The sequence below is a fragment of the Cyanistes caeruleus genome, chromosome Z (assembly GCF_971803275.1).
Source record: "Cyanistes caeruleus chromosome Z, bCyaCae1.hap1.1, whole genome shotgun sequence".
Lineage (NCBI taxonomy): Eukaryota > Metazoa > Chordata > Aves > Passeriformes > Paridae > Cyanistes > Cyanistes caeruleus.
Genome location: NC_141732.1, coordinates 19935948 through 19956892, shown reverse-complemented (window position 1 = coordinate 19956892; position 20945 = coordinate 19935948). Strand labels below are relative to the sequence as shown.

Below are 20945 nucleotides of genomic sequence, written 5' to 3'. Positions count from 1 at the left end.
TCAAATAACAATTTCTCACATGTAAAATAATACATAGTATAATAAAATAATAGCTTGCTTCCTTGACACAGTTTCAAGAAAGGGATTTCTTTTTGGAAGTGGAAATAGAATGTGTTTTGATAGTCCAGGTTTTTTGTATATTAATGACTTCTTATATTAATTTTAATTTTTTTAACCTACAGCTGACTTTTTCTTCCCAGAAATGTTAGAACTATAGGAAAAAATAAATGACAGTTTTGGTTTGGCTGCCCTTTACTAATATTTTACAGAACTTTATTCACTACCAGGGATGCATGTTAAAACATGAATTAGAATTACTATAAGGACACTGATAAATTACTATAGGATTATTATGATATACTATAGGATTACTATGAATTACTATAGAATTACTGTAAAGACTCTACTGTGGCAGCACACATTAAAAGGCAAATTGTTGGAAACACCACAGTTAGATTTCAGTCTAGAACATGAGATTGCATTAGGTAAGAATTTTCAAAGTATTTCCTACAAGAAAAGCATACTCCTACAGTCATTACCCTCTTTGCTTGAACACCTTCCACTTATCTGCCAGTTTAAAACTTGGCTTACCCTATGATAAATGTTATATAGGCTCTTAGCACAACAAATACAACTTTTAGGAAGGGAAAATTGCTTCAGAGATGAATTAATGTTGAGTTTTTTGCCAACTGCAATTGTCTGCTCTCAGAGAGTCAGATCCTTTCTAAGTGGCAAAAGGGTTTAGCAGTCTTCTCACTATCCCTTTCTTTGCACCATCTTGCTAGCACCACTCTTTCTTTTATTCAACTTACCCCCGTGGCAGGGGGGCATTTTTGGTGAAACCACCACCCTTGCTGGGGCATTTTTGGTGAAAAGCTTTTAAGAATGTTGGCAGCCGTACACCAAGGTACCTACTTAAAGAATGCAATGAGCAAGTTGACCATGATGATGTACTGCACAAAGAGGTAGACAGCTTGCAGGAACGGTGTGAGAAAGGAGCCAGGAGGACAGTCTTCACTGGTTTCACAAACTGGAAATGAAGCACATACAGAACAAGTAAACCAGAGCAGAGCACAAAAATGGCCTCTGCTTCTCATTTGTCCCAGCAAGAAACAGAATAGTCCTCACTAATTTCACAGAGGTACATCACTAAATTTCCAAATTAAAGGTCAGCCTCCACCTAAAGGAGAACTGAGGCCTCTTCATGCTACTACCATCCTAGTTACCATCGTTCAGAAGATGCAGACACCACTTCCTACGTATCAGTTCTTATGCCAGTCATTCCACTTTTTGTTAAGGGGCAATATGTTACAGCTGAAAAGTATTTGGGAGATGACTTTTACCAAGGAAAGCTGAAATCCACATCTTTGATCCTTAAGGCAGGAGCATCACAGACTCCAGTGTGAAAAGGATACAGCTCAAAGGCTGCTTTTTCAGTACTGGAGTATAGAGCTTCACCCACAACTTAAAAGCACATTAACTCACGTGCAAAAGGATATATGGCTATGAACATTTGTGATGTAAAGCAACAAATGGAGGAAATTGGGGGATCCCCTTTGATGTTTTTAAACATCAAAATAAATGCTTTCCAATCTTTTTAATTTTTAATCAAATTTAACACTTTTGAGGAAACTTTGAAACATAAACGAGCAACAGGAAATTCAGGACATATTCTGCAGTATAAAGAGTCACTAGAAAAATTATTGCTTTATTTGGGAAGTGTCAAATTTCTTTAGGTTTAGAATTATGAAGTGATTAAATGGTTTAAACTGGAAAACAGTTAACAGTATGCTTTCATTAAAATAATTTTGATTAATATAACCAAAACACATGTGACTGTTACAGCAGTAATAATGGATGCAACATGGTAGATTATTTTAATGAATTGGATCTATGCTGAACTATGTACTTTAAATATATATATTTTTGCTTGCATACCTACTTTGTTATTTTAGGGACTGTTTTGCTTATACCTTCAGTCAGTAGTATGCGAGTGCCTTACATGTGTAATGCTTAAATACCTCTAGAGTGCCTGGTTCCTCTCTCTTACTGAAACAAGGTCAAAGCCAAAATCAAGAAACACAATTTTTCCTGTTTAGATGGTTTGTTCTATTTCTCCTACATGCACATGATTTATCTGCTTAAGAATGCTGACAGGGTACTTGTTTCTCCCTTTCTTTTCACCTTTATTCTTTCCTCCTTTAAGGCAGCTTTATAGTGTTTTCTCCAAGAGATCAGCTTTAGATTCGCTTGATCAGAAATTTGTTTCACTGGTGGATCCCCTGACCAGGAAGTAGCTCAGTATTAGTTCCTATGTGCTTTGCCCTGATATTTGCAGTATATTTAATTTGAAACACTACATTTGGAGGATTTTGACTTTAACCTTTATTTTTAACAAAGAAATTCATATTTTCAACTTCATTCATGCAGTATTACTCATTATGGACATACATATACAGGAATCAAAACTGTTTAAGAAAGAACAGGTTAATAGGTAGTCAAAACTCAAGAGACCAAAGTAGGCGTGCTTCTGCACACACTGAATTGAAGCTGTTGAGCGTTATTCTGAAAATTACCTACCGTCTATTTCTCCAGCATAGACCTCACCAAACATCATCCAGTAGGGCTGAAAGACAATATCTCGTGCCAGTGTCCAAGAAGGAGGCTCTTCTGGTGAAAGAATTGCCTTTCGTGACACCCCAAAACTCAGCAGGACTATGGCCATCATGATCACAATATAGAACATATTTCCTGTCTGGCAGACATGTTTGTGTAAAAGAATTAGTTGTGTTAATTATGTGTAAAAGAGACATTCATTTCAGGGAAGAGTATCAATTGCTGTTTTTATAAATCAGAATATAAAATCAGGGGTAATATTCTAATATGCTGAAGGAAATAAAAGTATTTTATTTCTATGACCTGGGCTACCTGAGCAATTCATAGATGTTAAAATCATCCCAGACTAAAAAAGCCACTTGCCTCCCATGGTCCTCTTAGATCTCAAGGAAGATATAAAAAATGTGGAGACCTTACAATGGTGATTTTGCTCAGTGGTCCTTCTTTCAAAGTGAGAGCAAGGAACAGCAGTGAAAGTTATTCTGCCTCCTAAACAATTACCATGAAAGACAGAATATAAAAGTATTAAGAAGAGAATATAAAAGTATTAAGAAGAGAGTTCTCAGTAACCAAGGCAAATTACAGTAGGAATCTTCACATGTCCCCCAAGACTAGACAGTAGTTCAGCAGCAGTTCTTACAGCAAAAGACAAACTTTGATTTCACAGAAATTTTGCCAGATAAACTGGGATGTAACTATATGAAACAAAAAGTAAAATAATAATGAAACAGTTTCCAAGAGTTAGGGGAATAACCTGTGAGCCCATCTCCAAGAGGCATTGACTTTTCTTTTTCCTGCTACCAAACTAGATTAGCAAACTAACTCAAATGCAGACCTTCTTTAAGGACTGAAGTAAAAATGGCTTTTGTGAATAAATTTATGTAATTAATAAATTAAAGAAAAGTGTCATCTGATTATGGTCAACTCACAAACAGGAAAAAAAATAATGGTATTTTCAAATATTATATTCAATGTGAATTATTAGATGATTTCTCCTTTTCTGTCACTTCCGAGCTTTAGATATTCCTGCAGGTAGATGCCTTAACTACAGAAATATTGCTCCAAAGCACAGCACTTACCATTTTCCCTATCATTGTCAGGTATGGGCCAGCATGCTGATTCACAGCAAAAAGATCAAGGAGCCGAGTATACCAAAATATAATATCCAAGCAGTAAAGGAGCCTGCCTGCAGTTCGAACAGGGGGCTTGGACCAGCGCAAACCGAAACCAATCATAAACAGGATGATAGCTACAGAGTCAGTAAAATTCCAGTATTCATGAATCCACACCTTCACCTTCTGGCAGAATTTTGCAGGTTCTGAGATAAATACCTGGATAGAATGGGGGTGTGGAAAAACACAATGCCATTAAAAATCACGTATGCATTATTAAACCTTTTCTGTCTTAATTGTTTAATGATATTTGGGAATGTACAATTTCCACCCCTCCTACTTTTTTTTCTTTTGTCTTAGACCTATTTACTGCATATTGCCATTCACCATCAACTGAGGTTTTTACTTAATCTATAGTGTCATATTGCTCAAGTATGCCACATCAAATGGGATAGCTCTTCCTGAGGGAAAAATAGATCCAGAGCCTGAATCCATTCACTAAAGGGCACATAACTCAGCAGAAGAGAGCAGCCAGTAAAGGATTGTTATGCACACATATTAGAAATTAGCAAGCATTTTCTAGAGGGATGGTCATGACCTGCAACAGCCTTTTCATTAACCCCTAAGTAATGGAAAGTACCGGCCTAACCTTGCCACTGGGAACATAACTAATGTTTTTATTTCAGACCCAAAATATAAAGGAATATCCTTGTATTCTGCCAAGGACATGTTAAAAAAAAAAAGGAGTGCTGGCAACTAGCAAGGTAAAGAATGAAATGTTCACTCCTTGAACTGTAAGGTGCCCTAAAGGGATTTTAAGCTTCACTGAGCAAGCGTGTAAAGTGGAATCCTTGGGAGGAGGCAAATAAAACGTTTGCCTCAAGTGAGGCCAATTATGCAGTGCTATGTGAGATCACACTGATAAGTACCAAGTAAAGGAGAGATTTTGAAACCTGATCTTGCTAGAATTTATGTATATGAACACATTAATGTAAACAAGTGATCTAGACTAACTCACATGAGTAACTAGTTGCAGGGCCTAAGGCTTTAACAATTATTTGATACAATCTAGAGAAACAGCCGTTTGCAGCTATATATAACAAGGCCCGAAGCAACTGCATGGCTAAAACAGAGTGTCCTACAAAGTCTTTGCCAGCAGACCAGAACTAGAACATGGATAAAGATAATCAAGTAAAGCTGTCAACTTCAAAGTGTGCAACCAATGATGCTAGAAAGAAGTGCTGTTGCTCCTGCTGTGCCACCATCAAGATGGTGCAAGAGCACAACAGTGATTTCAAAAGTGCTTGCTATTTTACATTTAACATTTTTCCCAGTTAGGAAAACCTGATGTAGGTCTTTTCAGTCCTGCCTTACGCCGACACAGAACTTGCAAGTCCACCCAGCCTTTGATATATTCCCTATATTTTTATTGTCCCTTGAAATCCTTCACCTCCCTCATACTGATTTCACAGTCTTCTGAGTGATCCATATTTGCAGCATCCTTCGCTCAGAACTGTGGCTGGCTTTTTGTGGCTAGCTTTATTCTTCTGAAAGTACAGCATTTCAAAAGTCATACAAAAGACAATTCACATTACTATTAAGTAAACTTTGTGCTGATTCTACAGTGAAGGCATGTCTGAGCAGATATAGTAATTGAGGGAAAACATAGCTGCATTTGTCTCCAAACTCAGGTTTGGAGTGAAAGTTGTGTTTGGAAGCTTGGGTCTAATCAACTGCAAATAATTGCAATCATTTTGATTGGGATATAATTTTTTTTGTGCCCAGTAAATCAAGCATTAAGAGCTGATTGAGATTTTAAAGTGCATTTATCATAGATTTTTCTATACAAAATATCTATTAATTCATAAGAAGTTCTCACTCGGCTTAAGTATCTAAAGACAAATTTTATCACTAGAAGTCTAATGGTCCAGTCAAGAAAATTAAGGACCAGATGCCTACATGAAGGTTCCAAATCTCAGTTCAGCAGTCACCCCACTTTACCTACCAGCTCTATGCAGTAGAGAATTAAGGCCAAAATTTAAGATTCATTTTCAAGGCCCAAGAGCTGGTCTTCTAATAAAAGACTTCTAGCAAATAAATTCCCTGTATAATTCTCTATAATAATAATGCAGGATTTAGCACTCTTCAGAGAGGCATTCCCTGGTTTGTAATAAAGATGAGAAGTGTGAAGGGGAAAACTTACCTCCCTGACTTTTTCAATAGCAGTAGTGAAAATATAAATTATGACAAGCCACTCTTGCACGCTTGGTCTTGGTTCCATCTTCACCAACACAGTGTAAGTAAAGAGCATGAGGAATGCCAAGTACGACATCTGCAAAACACATGGTGTGTGTGATCCATACACACAGAAACCTCTAACAAATTTCTGCAAACCTAACAGCTGACTGGCCTCTCTATAGGCACTCAAACAGCCACATTTTTTAGCCCAGAATCTTTATTCTAGTTCTCCAAAGTTTTGTTTTGTTTCGCTTTGTTTTTATGGGAATGTTCTTAAGCCACCGGATATTGGTACTTTAGTGATGAAAAAATAGGTAGGAGCAGAAGATAAAGAACTGCAGCATGTGTTCATCCCCATAAAAGAGACAGACTATTTTATCTTAGATGTTGAACTAGATGGTCTCCAGAGGTCCCTTCCAACACTAACTATTCTGTGATTCTATTCTGTGATCTGCACACCGTTCCTTCAATGCAAGGTCAGTCTTATGCTTTTATCCCAGCCTTCTCCTGGGACAAGTAACAATTCTCAAAGTTATATAAGTCACTGCTGGTTAATCAGTGCCTTCTAATACACAAGAACGATATCAGGTGGAATACAAATATTTTAGATGTAAAACAGCATAATATAAATTAATCTAACATAATAGATTACAACCTATAAACCACTTTAACACACTTAGTTAAAAGAAAAGAAGTTTATGTGTATGGTGATCTGACCTAACAAACAGCCTGATCCTAAACATCCTGAGCTCTAATGACACAGGGTTACTAAAACAGATTTATTATTTAATGAACATTAAATATATTTCCTATAGCAAATGATCTATTGTAGATAAACGTTCACTTTTCCAGAAACAGTTCTTAAAGAAAGGAACACAAATATCAGTGAATTGCTAAATGTACAGAAGGCCACCTTCAAATCTATCTCAACCTTTGCAGCTGACCACTGTACAAACCTGTGCTTGAGTTTTTCTTTAGTTCTTTATAACTGCTTTTCTGGGGTTTTGAATTTGGGATTGGGTTTTTTTAATTTTAGTTCAGTGGCATGATTTTAGCAGACAATCTTTACACTTAGTTGTCAGAAAAACATTCAAATAGTTTCCCATCTACACCCACCACTAAGTGATTGCAAGTCCATGCTAGAAAAGATAAAATCAGGATTAAGTGGCATTTGAAGGATCAAAGGAGGTGTTTGTCAATCCAAGTTCTCGAATGACAACTAACCGTGTGAAACCAGAACTTGACAATTGGTGCGTTGTAGAACTCATAGATTTTTCTAGTTCCAGGCAGGCTTCCTTGTCCACCATCTACTTGGCTTTCATCAGACTTCTGAACAGCCTTTTCCACATCATAACCCTTCTTTAAAAGAAAACAGCATTTTTAAAGTAAAAAGCTGTCATCTGTAATTGCAAAGGTAGTGTTGTTTCAGCGGAAAGACAGACACAGATAACTAAACTTTTTTCTGAATGCACCATACTGGTGCATTCAGAAAATACACCAGTATTCTGCATATACAGTATATCCTGTAGCTTGGTTTTGTCAGGTTACAACCATCTCATTTGCAATAATCAGCATGTACTGAGTGAAAGATGCTCTATATGGCACAGCTACGCTCTCTGTACATCTTTTCAATAGTATTTTGTATAAGAGTACTTAAGGAAAATCAGTAGCCTGGACTTTTGCTAAAGACTAATATACAGAATCAAGAGTTCACATTAAGCAGAATGTGTGTGAGCACTTTTCTTAGCTGCCCCAGGTGGGGCTGCTCTGTTCCTGCACTAGCAATGTGTGTGAGGTTGGGAGGGACTTTCTCTTTATGGCCAGAAGTAACATCCAGGACAGACGAAGTAACTTGTACCAAGTTCACTTAAGTCAGTATCCATACTAGGGACCTAACACATACTTCTGGAGAGAACTGGCCTCCAGTTCTCCAACTGGCCTTCATTCCACCTGATGAGCATCTTCTCAGTCCTCAGAACTGCGCTGTGGTAGACAAACAGACACCTGCACACAAATGGCTGATCCCACAGACTAACCAAAGTATCTTTAGAGCTGACTGGGCTTTGCTCCCCATGATACCATAACTGGTGGCAGTCTTGAGACTGAGGCACATGAGACATTTCTGCCTTGCTTTTAAACTCCAGCATCAGGATGGTGGGAGGCAGGAGAATACTCATAATGACCTAAAAGAGAGGCAGAAGATTAATTAAGCAGTGATAGCACAAACCTAAGATCACAGCCATGCCTGGTGCCAGCACAAACCCAGTGCATTTCCACTGGCTGGGGAAGGAGCCACTGGTGCTGGGAATCTGTGTCACTGTGTGGCAGCCTCTGAACATTTGAGCTGCTCTTGGCTGATTTGTGGCTTTGAAGGGTGGTATTGTATCTGGGGATGCTTTCAATACTGCCCCATGTGTCTGAAAACCATCCCTCCCACCAGCAGCTCTGCCAGGGAACAGGCAATGTGGGGATGCAAGAGCAGGTGAAGAAGGACTGCAAAGTGCTGAGAATGGGAAGAGCAACAAAAAAATCCTTCCTTCTAATGTCATCCTACACATGCTTTTGCAAAGAAATAAAACAGAAGTATCATTTTCCCTCTCTACCTTGCTTCTGTTTCCCAGATGTTCACACTCCAACCTATGCTTAAGCACAGCTGTGTGAAGCTGCATTAGCCATGCTTATAACCAAAAAACCACAATATATTAAGAATCTAAAGAGCACCTAAATGCTCAGGAAAAAGCAGGCCATTGCTACCTTAAACCAGGAGTTCTTCCGCATCTTCAGGCGTCCCATCCACATGTCGGTCAGCAGCATCTGTGTGCACGTGTGGGACACAAACGGCCGCAGCCCCACAGACACTGCCAGCTTTAAGCAAGTGGAGTTGCTCCAGTTTTTCAGTTCATAGGTCAGCAACTTCATGGCCATCTGCTCGTTTTGTTTGAATGCTTTGTCCAGCACATCTAAGGCAAGCTGCCCAAATTCCCTAAAGCAGAAAGGAATTAACAGTCAATATAACAGGGATCAGTCCAAACTCAGAGTCACTGCTGAAAAGAGGTTGCTGTGAATAACTGGTAACTAAAGTTCAGCTATCAATTTCAGTAAGCATGCCTTCTCCCATTTTTCTCATTGCTTCATCAATATACCTAGTGATAAACAATTTGAAGTTTAGTTTTTAGTCCGAATCACAATGTTTAGGGCCACCCTGTTTTGTCGGTTTTTATTTTTGTTGCTAATCTCAGTGATCAAAATGGACCCTACAAAGCTCTTTGTATTTGCTTCAACCAACAGATTCAGCACCACTGTGAGCAAGCATTGCAGCCAGTTGCAAAAGTCTCCTCTTTTGGACTAACTTTAAAACACCTCTGCAGAGAAAATTCTTAAAGGAAGGTACATACTCTCCTTCAAATTATGATTTGGAGCTGCATACAGAAGAACAAAGTACATTTTATTGCATCTGAATCCTAAGCACGAAATCTTCAAAGCAGAAAATATATTAATAACAAGAAAAGCTACCAGAAAACACTAAATGGAAATTACAAGCTCAAAGAAAATTCTTGGTCTACTTCCCTTTTCATTCAATCAGGTTCTTCACTTTCCACTTAGTCTTGCACAGAGCAGGTTTTAAGCACCGATTTTGGTTTGCTCATTACTACTTGTTACAGATTTGAACAGTCCGACAGCTATCTGCCACATGGCTTTTTAACAAATTGAACTGGAAGAGAAGCTGCAAGGGAAATTTCAGCCTTTCACCTGACCATTTAGCAGATAATGAACTATACATTACTTGCCTGCATTTCCAAATATGCATCTAGGTAATATGCAGTTATCTTTCCTTTAACTCTCCAACACACTTCACACCAGTACATAGATCCATTATATAGTATCAATAACGAGTATCTGAAAGTACCTTTTTTATACTCCATAATCCATGGCATCACTGACTTTACTAACTCTTAGCAGATTAAGGCAGTATCTAACCATTCCCAGCACCAGAGAACTTTAACTGAAATGAAGGGAGAACTCATACTTTGAATACTTCTTGAGTTCTTCTGAAGTGTCATCCACCATGTTGCTCTGTTTAGCTTCATGTGCCATTGCTCTGTAGAGTTTACAAGCAACAACAGCTTTGACCATGGCTTCCTCTCCATGCTGCCAGAAGAACATAGCCATCTTCTGTCTTTTCATTAGTACTGCCCACACCAGGAGGTCATTATAGGGGTAGATGAAGCCAGCTGACTCATAATTCTCTGTGCAGTTTATATCCTCTTTTGATTTCTTTTTGTACTTTGGGAAAGGGCTGGATCTTTCCTATAAATTTGAGGAGAAAAAAAAAAAATCCCAGATTCATGGAAATAAAACTGCATGCAAATCTGAATGACAAGTAGTAAACTATTTGATACCTATATACATTTAAGCATAAACCACGGCTAGGACCATGTTCAGGTTACCAGTGCTAAGAAGCTGGTAATATTAATGAAGGAAAAATACACCTTGCTCTGAATCCATGCCTTTCAAAGCCTTTCCATAGTGTTGGGCATTCTCCAAACCCCATGATACTCCATGCTTTACTCTCTTTTTTATATGTGTTATGACTGAAGAAAAAGTAAACACTACACTGAAAAAAACACCTTAGATACTTAAAGATTATTTTGTTGTCTGCCCCACTTGTAATGTAAACTTGCTATACATGTGTATCTGGGTATTTCTTGGTAAAGGTAAGGGAAAAAAGTCTTACTGATATAAGTGAGGAAGTCTCGGTGCTATCATGGGTTCATTTGGCTCTGACTAATTCCAAAACTGCCATTTAAATTAATTTTACTTTATTATTAACAGACAGATACTCTATCTGTTTTGTCAGATAGATAGACAGAGAAATTATGAATGAATGCCAGTCTTTGCTCATCTGTCATTCTTTCTCTGAATTTACCTCTTCTTAACAGTCTTAGTCTAGCACTTTAATAAGCAATCATGAGAAAGCATTAGTAAAGTCAGAGAACTCCTTTATTCCTCCCAAATTCAGAGGAGTTTTCACACATGCTTGATACTCAGAAATTTGGCGATACTACATTTCAGCAAATTAAAGCCCTTAGCAACTAAAGGATGTAAGTTAAAAAACTATCATGGAGTCTGAGCTTGATTTGACCAATAATAATAAAACTGCAAGACTTGTATTTCATGAGCAGTGAGCAGTAAAGCATTGTTTCCACTGCAATTTAGTAGAATTATTAAAACTAAGAGCCTGACCAGCATGCCTAAAATTTGTCAATAAAATTAACATCAGCCTGATATGTCCTAAACAAAGCCTAGAATAAGTAATTATATTACCTTGTATTTGTAAGGCTGTGCAGTTCTGAAGAACTGAGAATGCAAAGTACTTTCAGTGGATGCCATTCCACTATCCATCTGATTACTCTGATGAAAGGAATGAGATAGGCTTTGAGGCAAGCTGGAGACCACTCTCTAGATCCAAAGGGAAACCATGAAACATGAAAAGAGAAATGCAAATTAGAAATAAAATTTGCTGGTACTTGCTGACTGCAGTAATGCATATAGAAACTGGCGTTATTCAAAAACTAGCAAGTCAAAAATTGCCATAACTACCACTGAAGTTTATACCATCAAGGCCAAAAATGGCCTGTTTCACATCCCAATAAACAAATATAAATTTTTCTGAGTATCTGAATTCAAAATAAAGATTTTCCATGCATAGGATCCACAAATTGCAACAACCAGGGTTGCAACATAAGGAATCGCCAAGTCTGGAAGCTCTTCTGAGTGCCGACCTTTATAAAATGTGCTGTAAGCCATTTGAAAGACAGAACTCTCTGAACTTTTTGCTGATAATTTCCTCTGAAGGATGGCACATCCAGCATCTCTGTAAATTTTGTTCAGTGTTGGCTAAGAGGAAAGAACATTAACAGCTGAATCGCTAATGCTCTTCCCAGCAATTCCTAGTTATATGATTATGTGTTTTCACCTGTCCCTGTTAATGTCGTATTTCATTGGGAGAGAGTGAGAAGTGTCACAACTGCTTACATCTGTTTTAAACACTGTGTTAAAAACTGATGGCACAGAAAGCTCTGTCTCTCTGTTTCTATTCACCCCAAGTTACAGGTTTCAATATTTTTTCTCAATTTTCTTGATCATTATGAGGTTCTTCTCTTAGTCAAGGAAATACTACAGGGGGATGAGAGGGTTTTGTTTTTCTTTTTTTAACACATCTAACAGTCCACTTCTAATCCAAAACCTGGGGATCATTCTTATGCAGTAAATCTGCTCCTTCAGCAATATTGGGAAAGACTTTCAGCTAATTTATTGGGAAGTTTAGGCTGGTTTTAAGTTACTGATTTTGGTAAACCGTGGAGAGAATGCTGACATGCTCTAAGTCTACTTCAAGGCATGAGGAATTTAATATTTCTGTGAGGTGGCTCAGGCTGCAAAAAGGAAATATGTAACTGCTTCAAAATTGGGAAGATGATATTGGCACAATCTTGTCATTCCTTATTGATGGATGATACACAAAAACCAGATACTGGACACAAAGGTAAATTTACTGAACTAATAAATCATTTCACAACCACTTTATTAGGACCTAATTAGTCCTGGGGATTTTTCTCTTTTATTTGCAGTTCCCCACAGTTCTCAAACAGATAAGCACGGCATACATTTAAATGATGTTCTTCAGACTAACCAGGTTGAAAACCTGAGCTATTTTCAGGTGTCACATTTTGGCTTTTCTTGGTGACCAGTGTTTTGGAAGAAGCTACCTTGTGTTTTCTGTAGAGATTGTTGTAGAGAATTCGGAAATGCTTCCTTGTGTAGCTGCTCCGATACGCTTCACCAAGGAGGTACTCTATCACCAGTCCAATGTCAATCAGTGATATCTTGTAATCCAAAGAAATGCTGTTCTGAAACACCAAATGTCACAAACGTTACCTGATGCTGTTACGTGCAACATTCAAAAAAACCACTCAAAAAGTCTGGAAAAATATGCATCTGTCAGGAAACTACACATTCATTACACATACGTAATTCTTCTAGGAAAGAGAGGAAAATGTAATACCTGCAGTTCATTACATATTTTGTTCACAAGATCAATTGCATCAAACAATGAGCATAACTGTTCTTCAGGACAAGCACCAACAGCAGAGGTCCAGATCAAAACATTCTCATAACAAGAGAAAACCAGCATGGCATGATTAAGCACTTTGATTAACTAAAATTGAAGAAGTAGCTGAAGCATGTATTTAAGCTGAAGCAGAGTAATTCCTACAGACTGTAAATATCCTGTTGAGACTCAAGACTGTCCTGACAACTAGGACAACAGCAGTACATGCACTAGCTCTACCTTCTGAGTATCTCATCTCTTCTGCTTAAAGCACCATTTCCTATCTTACCTCCATCCTCCTTCCAAGACCCAAGGCTTGTGACAAATTCTCGGAAGAACAGATGCAGATTTTTAAAATTGTTAGTAAAACCTTGAGCTGCAACTCGTGGAAGTGAAAAATGGGCCTGTTTATAAATGGGATCAGAGATCCCATGTATTCCTAGCACTGTATGCCTTTCAGACTGTGAAAAGTCTTTTTCTTCATGGGACTGAGGGTGACTTTCAATAGACTTCAGTAGCAAGCCTCGGTACAGTCAGCTAAGGCTACTCAGCCCCAGGTCACTGGGAGAGTTAGGCAAGTATTTTTGACTACCTAAGCCTGTAGATACTTCTCTGCATTAACCCCCATCTTTTATGTCAGCAGAGCAGACTGCAACATATCTTCATTCAAATGCAGCAGCATCCAATCTGGTCGCAGTAACAGAGAAAATATTCTGAAATCCAGGGTCACATCACTGTGCTGACTGTTCCAACTACAGTATCACTATATTTAATCAGACTGCACACCCATTCACAGAGCACTTATGTGAACTTACAGAAGCTCAGGAAAAGGCTTTTCAGCATTTAGACCTGTTTTCAGATTCCAAGTTTAGCTTACACAAAGGCAAAGAAAGTTTTGGAATTGTGGAGACATTTTTTCACATTAATTCCATTACTGTATATCAAGTGCCAAAAGCTTCTCTTTAGATCACGCACTGGGTTTTTCCAAAGTCTCCTGAGATACATAAAGACAAATATATATATATGGATTTTAGGGAAGCAGTCATACAAATTGCTTCAGTGAGGAAGAGTTTCCTCAGCCTGGAAAAGCTCAATATTTCTTCCAAGATTTAGACCTTTCAATATATAGATCTTCCAGATTTATAACTTAAATTAGATCTCGAATATGTTTATCAGTATGGAAAAACACAGAAAACATTTGTTATGGAGACTAGGATACCCTATATCTATCTAAAGAACCATAAATGGTTTTGACATGAAAGTCACCCACACTACCAAAATGATACCATGAATCCAACAGAACTCTGCAAACAGTCAGATTCACCATTTCATTTTATCTTAGCAATCACACTCTGAAAAGAATTAGCCAATTAGTCTAGATTTGGATCTAGGATTCTCCTGTGCTGAAGTCTAGATCCATAAAGAACAGCTCATCTCTTCCTGGCTCAGCAGTGCTGTGAGGTACAACAGATAACAGAACAGTGAAATAAATTAATGATGTGTCTAAATAACAAGGCTGCTACTGAGTCACTAATGGAACCAGTGCTCCATGCAGTAGTCATCCACTGCCACCTTCTGTTCTCCTAGGCAATGCAGGATCCAAATATTACCTCTTGTCACAGTATCTTCTCATTACTGCTCTAACAAGGAAAGACTTCTTTAACTTTGGGGAAAAAATAAAAAACCTTAAAGCAATGAGCATACCTATTGTACTAATTCACTAAGTGTTTTGTATAACCACTTTAGAATGTCAATTTAGTAATTTGAGAGTCTGATCTGCATTAACTGCTCAGCTTTGAAATTAGGGTACAGAACCCTTGGTAGCCTCAGAAGCAGTTGATTGGTTGCATAGGGGTTCAGTGGAATTAAGATGAAACCATTTAGCAGATCTAGGACTGTAGTAATTAAGCTGTCAGTTCTACTACCAAAATTCCCCTGTATGATCTAATAGATCTTGCCAGTGGACACTGAAGTATTACCCTAGCATTTTTGTCCCCAGCCTTTCCTAGGTCTATTACCTGTTTCACATCTCGAACTAGATGATGTAAAAGCAGATTTGATGGTCCTTGTTTCTGTGGTTTGAACAGAAAAGACAGTAAACAAACATGTCACTCTACACTAGAAAATCAATAGGGTATAAGAAGGAAGCTTAAAAAAATCTACAGGATAAACTACTGTTATTCAAACTCTCCCCACTCTACCGACAAATCTTTTCAAAAATATTTCAACATCAATCTGCAACACCTCTACTATCTTAAATCTTGACTTATTCTAGAAAGAGGCTGATATAGCTTTGGTATAAGCAACATATAATTTTCAGCATGGTAAGCATGTATTTCATATCAGATTAAAATCTGAACATATTTCTCATCAGCTTCCATCTAGCTTTTCAATCTAGTTCATGACAGTGAATCAAAAATAACAACCTGCTACACCATTCCCAAACTCCCCCGTTACAATCAAAAATAACCAAACACATTAATTTTGGTTTTGGTTTTTGTTTTTTTTCAAAAATCCTTCATAAAAACATGGCCTAATCTTCACACCCCTTAAGCAAAACAGCGTTGTTTCCAGGCTTTCATATCTAAAGTGGTATCCCAGGATTTCCAATACTCACAGTATTGTAGAGCTCTTCCAAGCGAGATATGGTAAGAAAACGGTGCATGTTCACTCCGTATTCTATCAATAGTTTAACAAAATCCACACGATCCATGACTAAAGCATCCAGCATTGCCTGTTCCAAGGCACCAACCTCCAAATGGACACAATTGAAGAAAAACATTAGAAAATTAGTTTTGGAAATAAATAAAATATTCCTGTAATCTTTCCACCACAAGGACTTATCTCTATGTATATTTAAAGTGCAAGTACAAAAGAAAAATATGCTGGAGGAAATTTCTGTGTAAAAACAGAGGGAAACTGTAAAAACAGAGGAAAAAGAAAACAGTTTCATAAACCAAACATCTGTAGAGGCTTCTACAAATGTAACTTTACAACTGGACTCTGATAATACATTCTCTACTCTCTAATTCACTTCAGAAGATAAAATATGATAATGCAGGGCACGGAGGGAAGCCTTTTTTTTTTTTTTTTGACACACGACAAAAGCTATTTCAAAGTACTGTAGAGAAGTCTCTATAGAACTGCAAGTTCTTTAAAGCAAACTTTTTTTTTTCAAATATGAGAGAGAATGTGTGTTAGAATAAACTCCCTCAAAGGAAGCATGAAGTAGAGATCTACCTACAAGAAGTGTCCAAATGGTGGAAGCACTCCACTCATGGCATTTGAACAGAGCTCAGCAGGGCTTACACATGCAAAATGACAAAGCAGTGAGACGTATGAGGTTCATATAAATCCATATAAAGTTTTTCTATGGAACACATATGCACAGGAAATGCAGTGGGTTGAGCAGAATGAGGAGACTGGAGGAACACTAATGGGGCAGATGCTAGTGCTAATACTTGAAAATAGTACATTCTTTGTCTATATAAAGTTTTGACAGAAATTATGTTAAAAAATTACCAATAAATGTTATAAAAAGAAAACTTTTGCACTGATCCTGAATTACTGGATTTTCTCCCAGAAATATCTGGGAGTGACTGGCCACTCTTGCATTAAATTTCTTCTAATAGTCTTTGAGCTGGCAGTGTATCTGAAGAGGTCAGCAGCCATTTGGTAACTGTTAGAATGGTATTCCTTGGTATTTGAGGTAGAGTTGACATTTAAACAGAACCACAGCCACAGCTGGTTATAACCTTTACCTTCTAAACTTCTAAGACTAGAGTTCTAAAAATAAATGGCCACGATACGTGCAAAATCATATGTTTCCTTGAAGCACCTAAATAGAAATATTATGAGAGTCCACAAGCAATCACCTCAAAACTGCTCTTTTAAATATGTAACCCAAAATTTGAACACACAACTGCAGTAACACTGCAGGAACCATAGCCCCTGACAATTGGAGGTCTGGCAATACCTGACAGTCAAAGGATTGCTTCACTTTAATTAAGAAAGCAACTAAGCTACAGCCAAGCTTTAAAACCATCCTTGTACATTCTTTTTTTTCTTTTTAGTGCACAAAAAAGCTAGTTTGGCTTTTTCTCTGCTTAGAAAAGAAAAATACTCAGATGTGTATGTTATCCTAATTTTTGCTTGGAAAAGCAGCAAGAGATGTGAGGCTTGTTCTTTATGAGATTTTTAAGTCTTACTTGAAGGGGAGAACACAGTTATTATTTGACAACAGCTTTTCTTTCAAAATAGTGCTGAACATTGTACTGAAATAGATATGAACAGATACACTAATCTTTTTTTCAAACATATCAGAAGCAGAGCAGTGGGAGTAGTGGGACTGCCAGTGGCTCTGTAAGGACAAAGGATGACCAGATATAAAAGAAACACTTAAGGCTACTGTACACATAGCAAACTAATTTGTTGCCTTACTGCTTACTACAGAACAGTCTGGGAAAGCCCTGTATCAAAGTTGTTCTTTATGGCAGAAAAAAATCTGAGGAACTGTGTCTAATTTAAGTATCAGTAGAGAATATTATAGAAATCTTCCAGGAGGTGGTAGTGGTAAATTATCAGGACCCTGTGGTATTCCCCTAAGAGTTTCCAGAGAACTAAATTACAGCTGAAATCAGCCCTTTTAACATCAGCATCACAGACAGTAGACATGAAATATGGGAACAGTTAAAAAAAACCCAAGTTGTCAAAGTATGGCATATCAATACTGTTAGAATTTTATAAGGACAAATAGAACAGAAATACAATATTGACATGAAAAAATGAAGCAGAATAAGTGGAAGCAAGGTAGTTACTTTATAGACTGAAATTAGAACTCTACTAGAATTTCAGCAGTCAGAAAAAAGTTGGGAAAAGGTCTTTAGATCATCAAGTCAGTAAGAAAACCTAACACTGACAAGTCCACCACTGAACCCAGTCCCTAAGTGCCACATTTACATCTTGTAAGTAGTTCTATGGTTGATTAGTCAACACATCCCTGAGGAGACTGTTCCAACTGTTTATAATGATTCTTATGAATAATTTTTTTCCCAATATTCAATCTTTAATTCATGGATGTTGAATTGTAGACATCCCAGGCATAGTCTTCCATATATTCAATCTTACGCACCTCAGAAAATATGGGCTAGTGATTAAAAAAATCAGGTCTCTCTTCATGGCAAACAACCAGCTATGGCCACTCAAATATATATACAACTGCCTGTTTTTTCAAAATTTACATTTTAAAGAAGAAAGCACCTTAGGGACTGAAAAAAATCAACTCCATAATTCTTGGCAGGGAATTAAAAAGTACTTCTGGGAAGTGCTTCTTGGATCATGAGATATTTTTTCTCAAAGAAAATATTAATTCCTATAACAAATGGGAAAAATGTGTTGAGGCACACAGAGTTTTATGTTTGTCATCTACAGAAATCTTATGTACACAAAAAACTCACTTATGGAGGGTTATACTTAAATACTGGATTACCTTGTGAAAACTTGAACCCCATAATTTAAATTTAATTAATTTATTTAATTGCTACTGAATGTTCTTTCACACACATGTATCTAATTCAGGTCTAAATCATGGCTTGCCTTCTGTAAGGACCTAGAGAATGCACTTAGCTGTCCCTAAACACCATCCTGATAAGAAAAGACACCACAACAGAACCTGAGTTAAGAGCAAATGGTACAGCAGGAAAGAACTCATTCCAGGCCTAAGGGAGGTAAAGGTTTGGTTAGCATCTGGACAAAAATTTCCACTGTGGCAAAATGTGGGAAAGGAAGGAAGTGCTTTTCCTCATGCCAACTCAAGTTTTGGGAATGGGATTTCCCCTTTGGGAACAGCACATCCTGTGACTATCCGGGGCTTAGGCTGTATAAAAGTGGCACCTCCAGAAGAACAACTCAGGGCCCTCACCTCTGAAGACCAGGGTGAAGAGGAACCAACAGGACACCACAGGAATCCACGTGGTGGTATCCTTTGTTTAACTGCTCTCTCACACTTTGTGTCTCTCCCCCTTCTCATACCTCACATTTATTGTTAAAAAAAAAGTCTCTGCTATTGACTTCACATATCATCTCTTTTACACCTTAAGCTGAGCAGAGACATGTCTTATAATTGGATCATAACTCTCTCACTGCAGCTTTTCCTAAGAAACAATGTCTAAAACAATGACATTAGTTGTTTGTTTTTAACCTGGTGATTTACACTGGGATTTCTGTATTTCTGTCTAGAGCTAGAAAAACAGATGCAACACCCCTTGGGGGTTTATATCTTTGGAGAAAAGAGTATTCTGAGCTACAATGAAACACCCTTAGCCACCATTGATTGCCAACACAGGCTCGAAAAATACATATCTAGAATTATCTCTGAAACTACAGTGAGAGTGACTACTGCTGGAAAAGCTCACAGCAAAACCAAGAGGAACTTTTGCTATCATCTCTTCTCCAGAAAAACAAAAGTGATCTGAAGCATTGTATAGTTGAATACTTCACTATTTTGAGGATAATCAAAAAATCAAAGCAGATTACAGAAGGCTGAGTCCAATCATCAAACTATTCCTTGTTTAAAGCTCGACAAATGCAAATCATGAAAAATTAGTCATCAAAATGAAGAGTAAAACACAGTGAGAAAGAACAGGTACCTTCCAGTGTTGTCCATAAACAAGTATGTGTTTCTTGGCGATATCTAGCTGGTTCCAGGCCAATGCCAAATCTAGCTGATCTGAAGCAGACATATTCGTACCTAGGAGGCAGGCAACGGATCTATCAGTTCTCACACGTCTATGTCACTCCCTTACTTTGAAAAGATAAGCCAGTGAGACTGTATGCCAGATAAAAACAGGTCATATTTTTCAATACCTTTCAAGAGTGCCGTCAGAATTGCCAAATCAATGTCCTGCTCATCTTCTGACTCCGCATCAAGTACGGTTATCTGTTAGAATTGCAGAAGTATACTATTTGAGGTGAGGCAGAGAAGCCTGTAGTTATTTCTTCTTTGTATGGGCTGTGGTAGATTAAATCATACACATTTCAAAACAAACAATGGCAGGGGTCCAAACAAAATTTTCCTTTGTTTCAGACAGAAAATGCACCATTTTGGTTTTAATGCAATGGCACCCCAGGAAAACTGGAATAAACCCACTGCATGAGTCTACAAAACGTGTCTGTTTCCTTTTGAATAACCTTTAAACCTGAAAAATGTAAAAATGTGACATTGTTGATATTCACTCAGTTTTCAACTAGAAAACAGACACTCAAATAAAATAAAACAAAAAATACAAAAAATGTCTTGTGTTATTTCCATTTTACTGATTACCAGTACAATCATCATTACTTGCCTATATTCTGCGACCTCCATCATGTTTGAAAAGTTGTGACAGACTGGCAAAATAACTGGAAAAGGGGAAACGTAACTACCATTTTTAAAAAGGCTAAAAACTGAGACCTGGGAAACTACAGGCCAATCAGCTTCAGCAGAGTCATGGAGCAGATCCTCCTGTAAACTTATGGTTAGGCATGTGGAAAGTAAGAAGGGGATTGGTGACAGCCGATATGGTTTACTCAAGTGCATGGCCAGCAGCTGGAGGGAGGGAATTTCCAGTTACTAGCGGTGTTTCAGTTCTAGCACAGTTCTGTTGTGGGTAGAAGAATGGAAGGAAACCTTTCTAAATTATAAATAAGACTCTACTAGAGAAGAAAAATATAGGAGTTACTTGATCTTCTTGTGAAAACAAAGATATTTGGTCTTTTACTAAAATCAGGAAGGCTCTCATTTCATAAACAATGGCAGAAATCGAAACTCCAGAAGTTAATTAAGCAGGCTCTGTAGAGCTACTCAATATAGAAATTGGCACAGACACATTTGT

General features: G+C 37.6%; 1 protein-coding gene across 5 annotated transcripts in view; it reads right to left on the bottom strand.

Annotated features, from left to right (window-relative positions):
- Positions 1 to 20945, bottom strand: part of TRPM6 (transient receptor potential cation channel subfamily M member 6) — a 91887-nt gene that overhangs the window by 33661 nt on the left and 37281 nt on the right. For 4 of the 5 annotated variants that reach the window (XM_023944834.2, XM_086869833.1, XM_086869834.1 and 1 more), the window contains 14 exons: positions 19939 to 20011; positions 19722 to 19822; positions 15692 to 15826; positions 15093 to 15146; positions 12734 to 12874; positions 11292 to 11426; positions 9994 to 10274; positions 8721 to 8949; positions 8003 to 8149; positions 7191 to 7325; positions 5932 to 6060; positions 3696 to 3947; positions 2581 to 2755; positions 916 to 1030 (listed from right to left, as the gene is read on the bottom strand). In XM_023944834.2, the coding sequence (XP_023800602.2) occupies positions 916 to 1030; positions 2581 to 2755; positions 3696 to 3947; positions 5932 to 6060; positions 7191 to 7325; positions 8003 to 8149; positions 8721 to 8949; positions 9994 to 10274; positions 11292 to 11426; positions 12734 to 12874; positions 15093 to 15146; positions 15692 to 15826; positions 19722 to 19822; positions 19939 to 20011 (2102 nt within the window). The remainder of the gene's footprint in view (positions 1 to 915; positions 1031 to 2580; positions 2756 to 3695; positions 3948 to 5931; positions 6061 to 7190; positions 7326 to 8002; positions 8150 to 8720; positions 8950 to 9993; positions 10275 to 11291; positions 11427 to 12733; positions 12875 to 15092; positions 15147 to 15691; positions 15827 to 19721; positions 19823 to 19938; positions 20012 to 20945) is intronic. The other variant, XM_086869835.1, reaches the window with a different exon arrangement.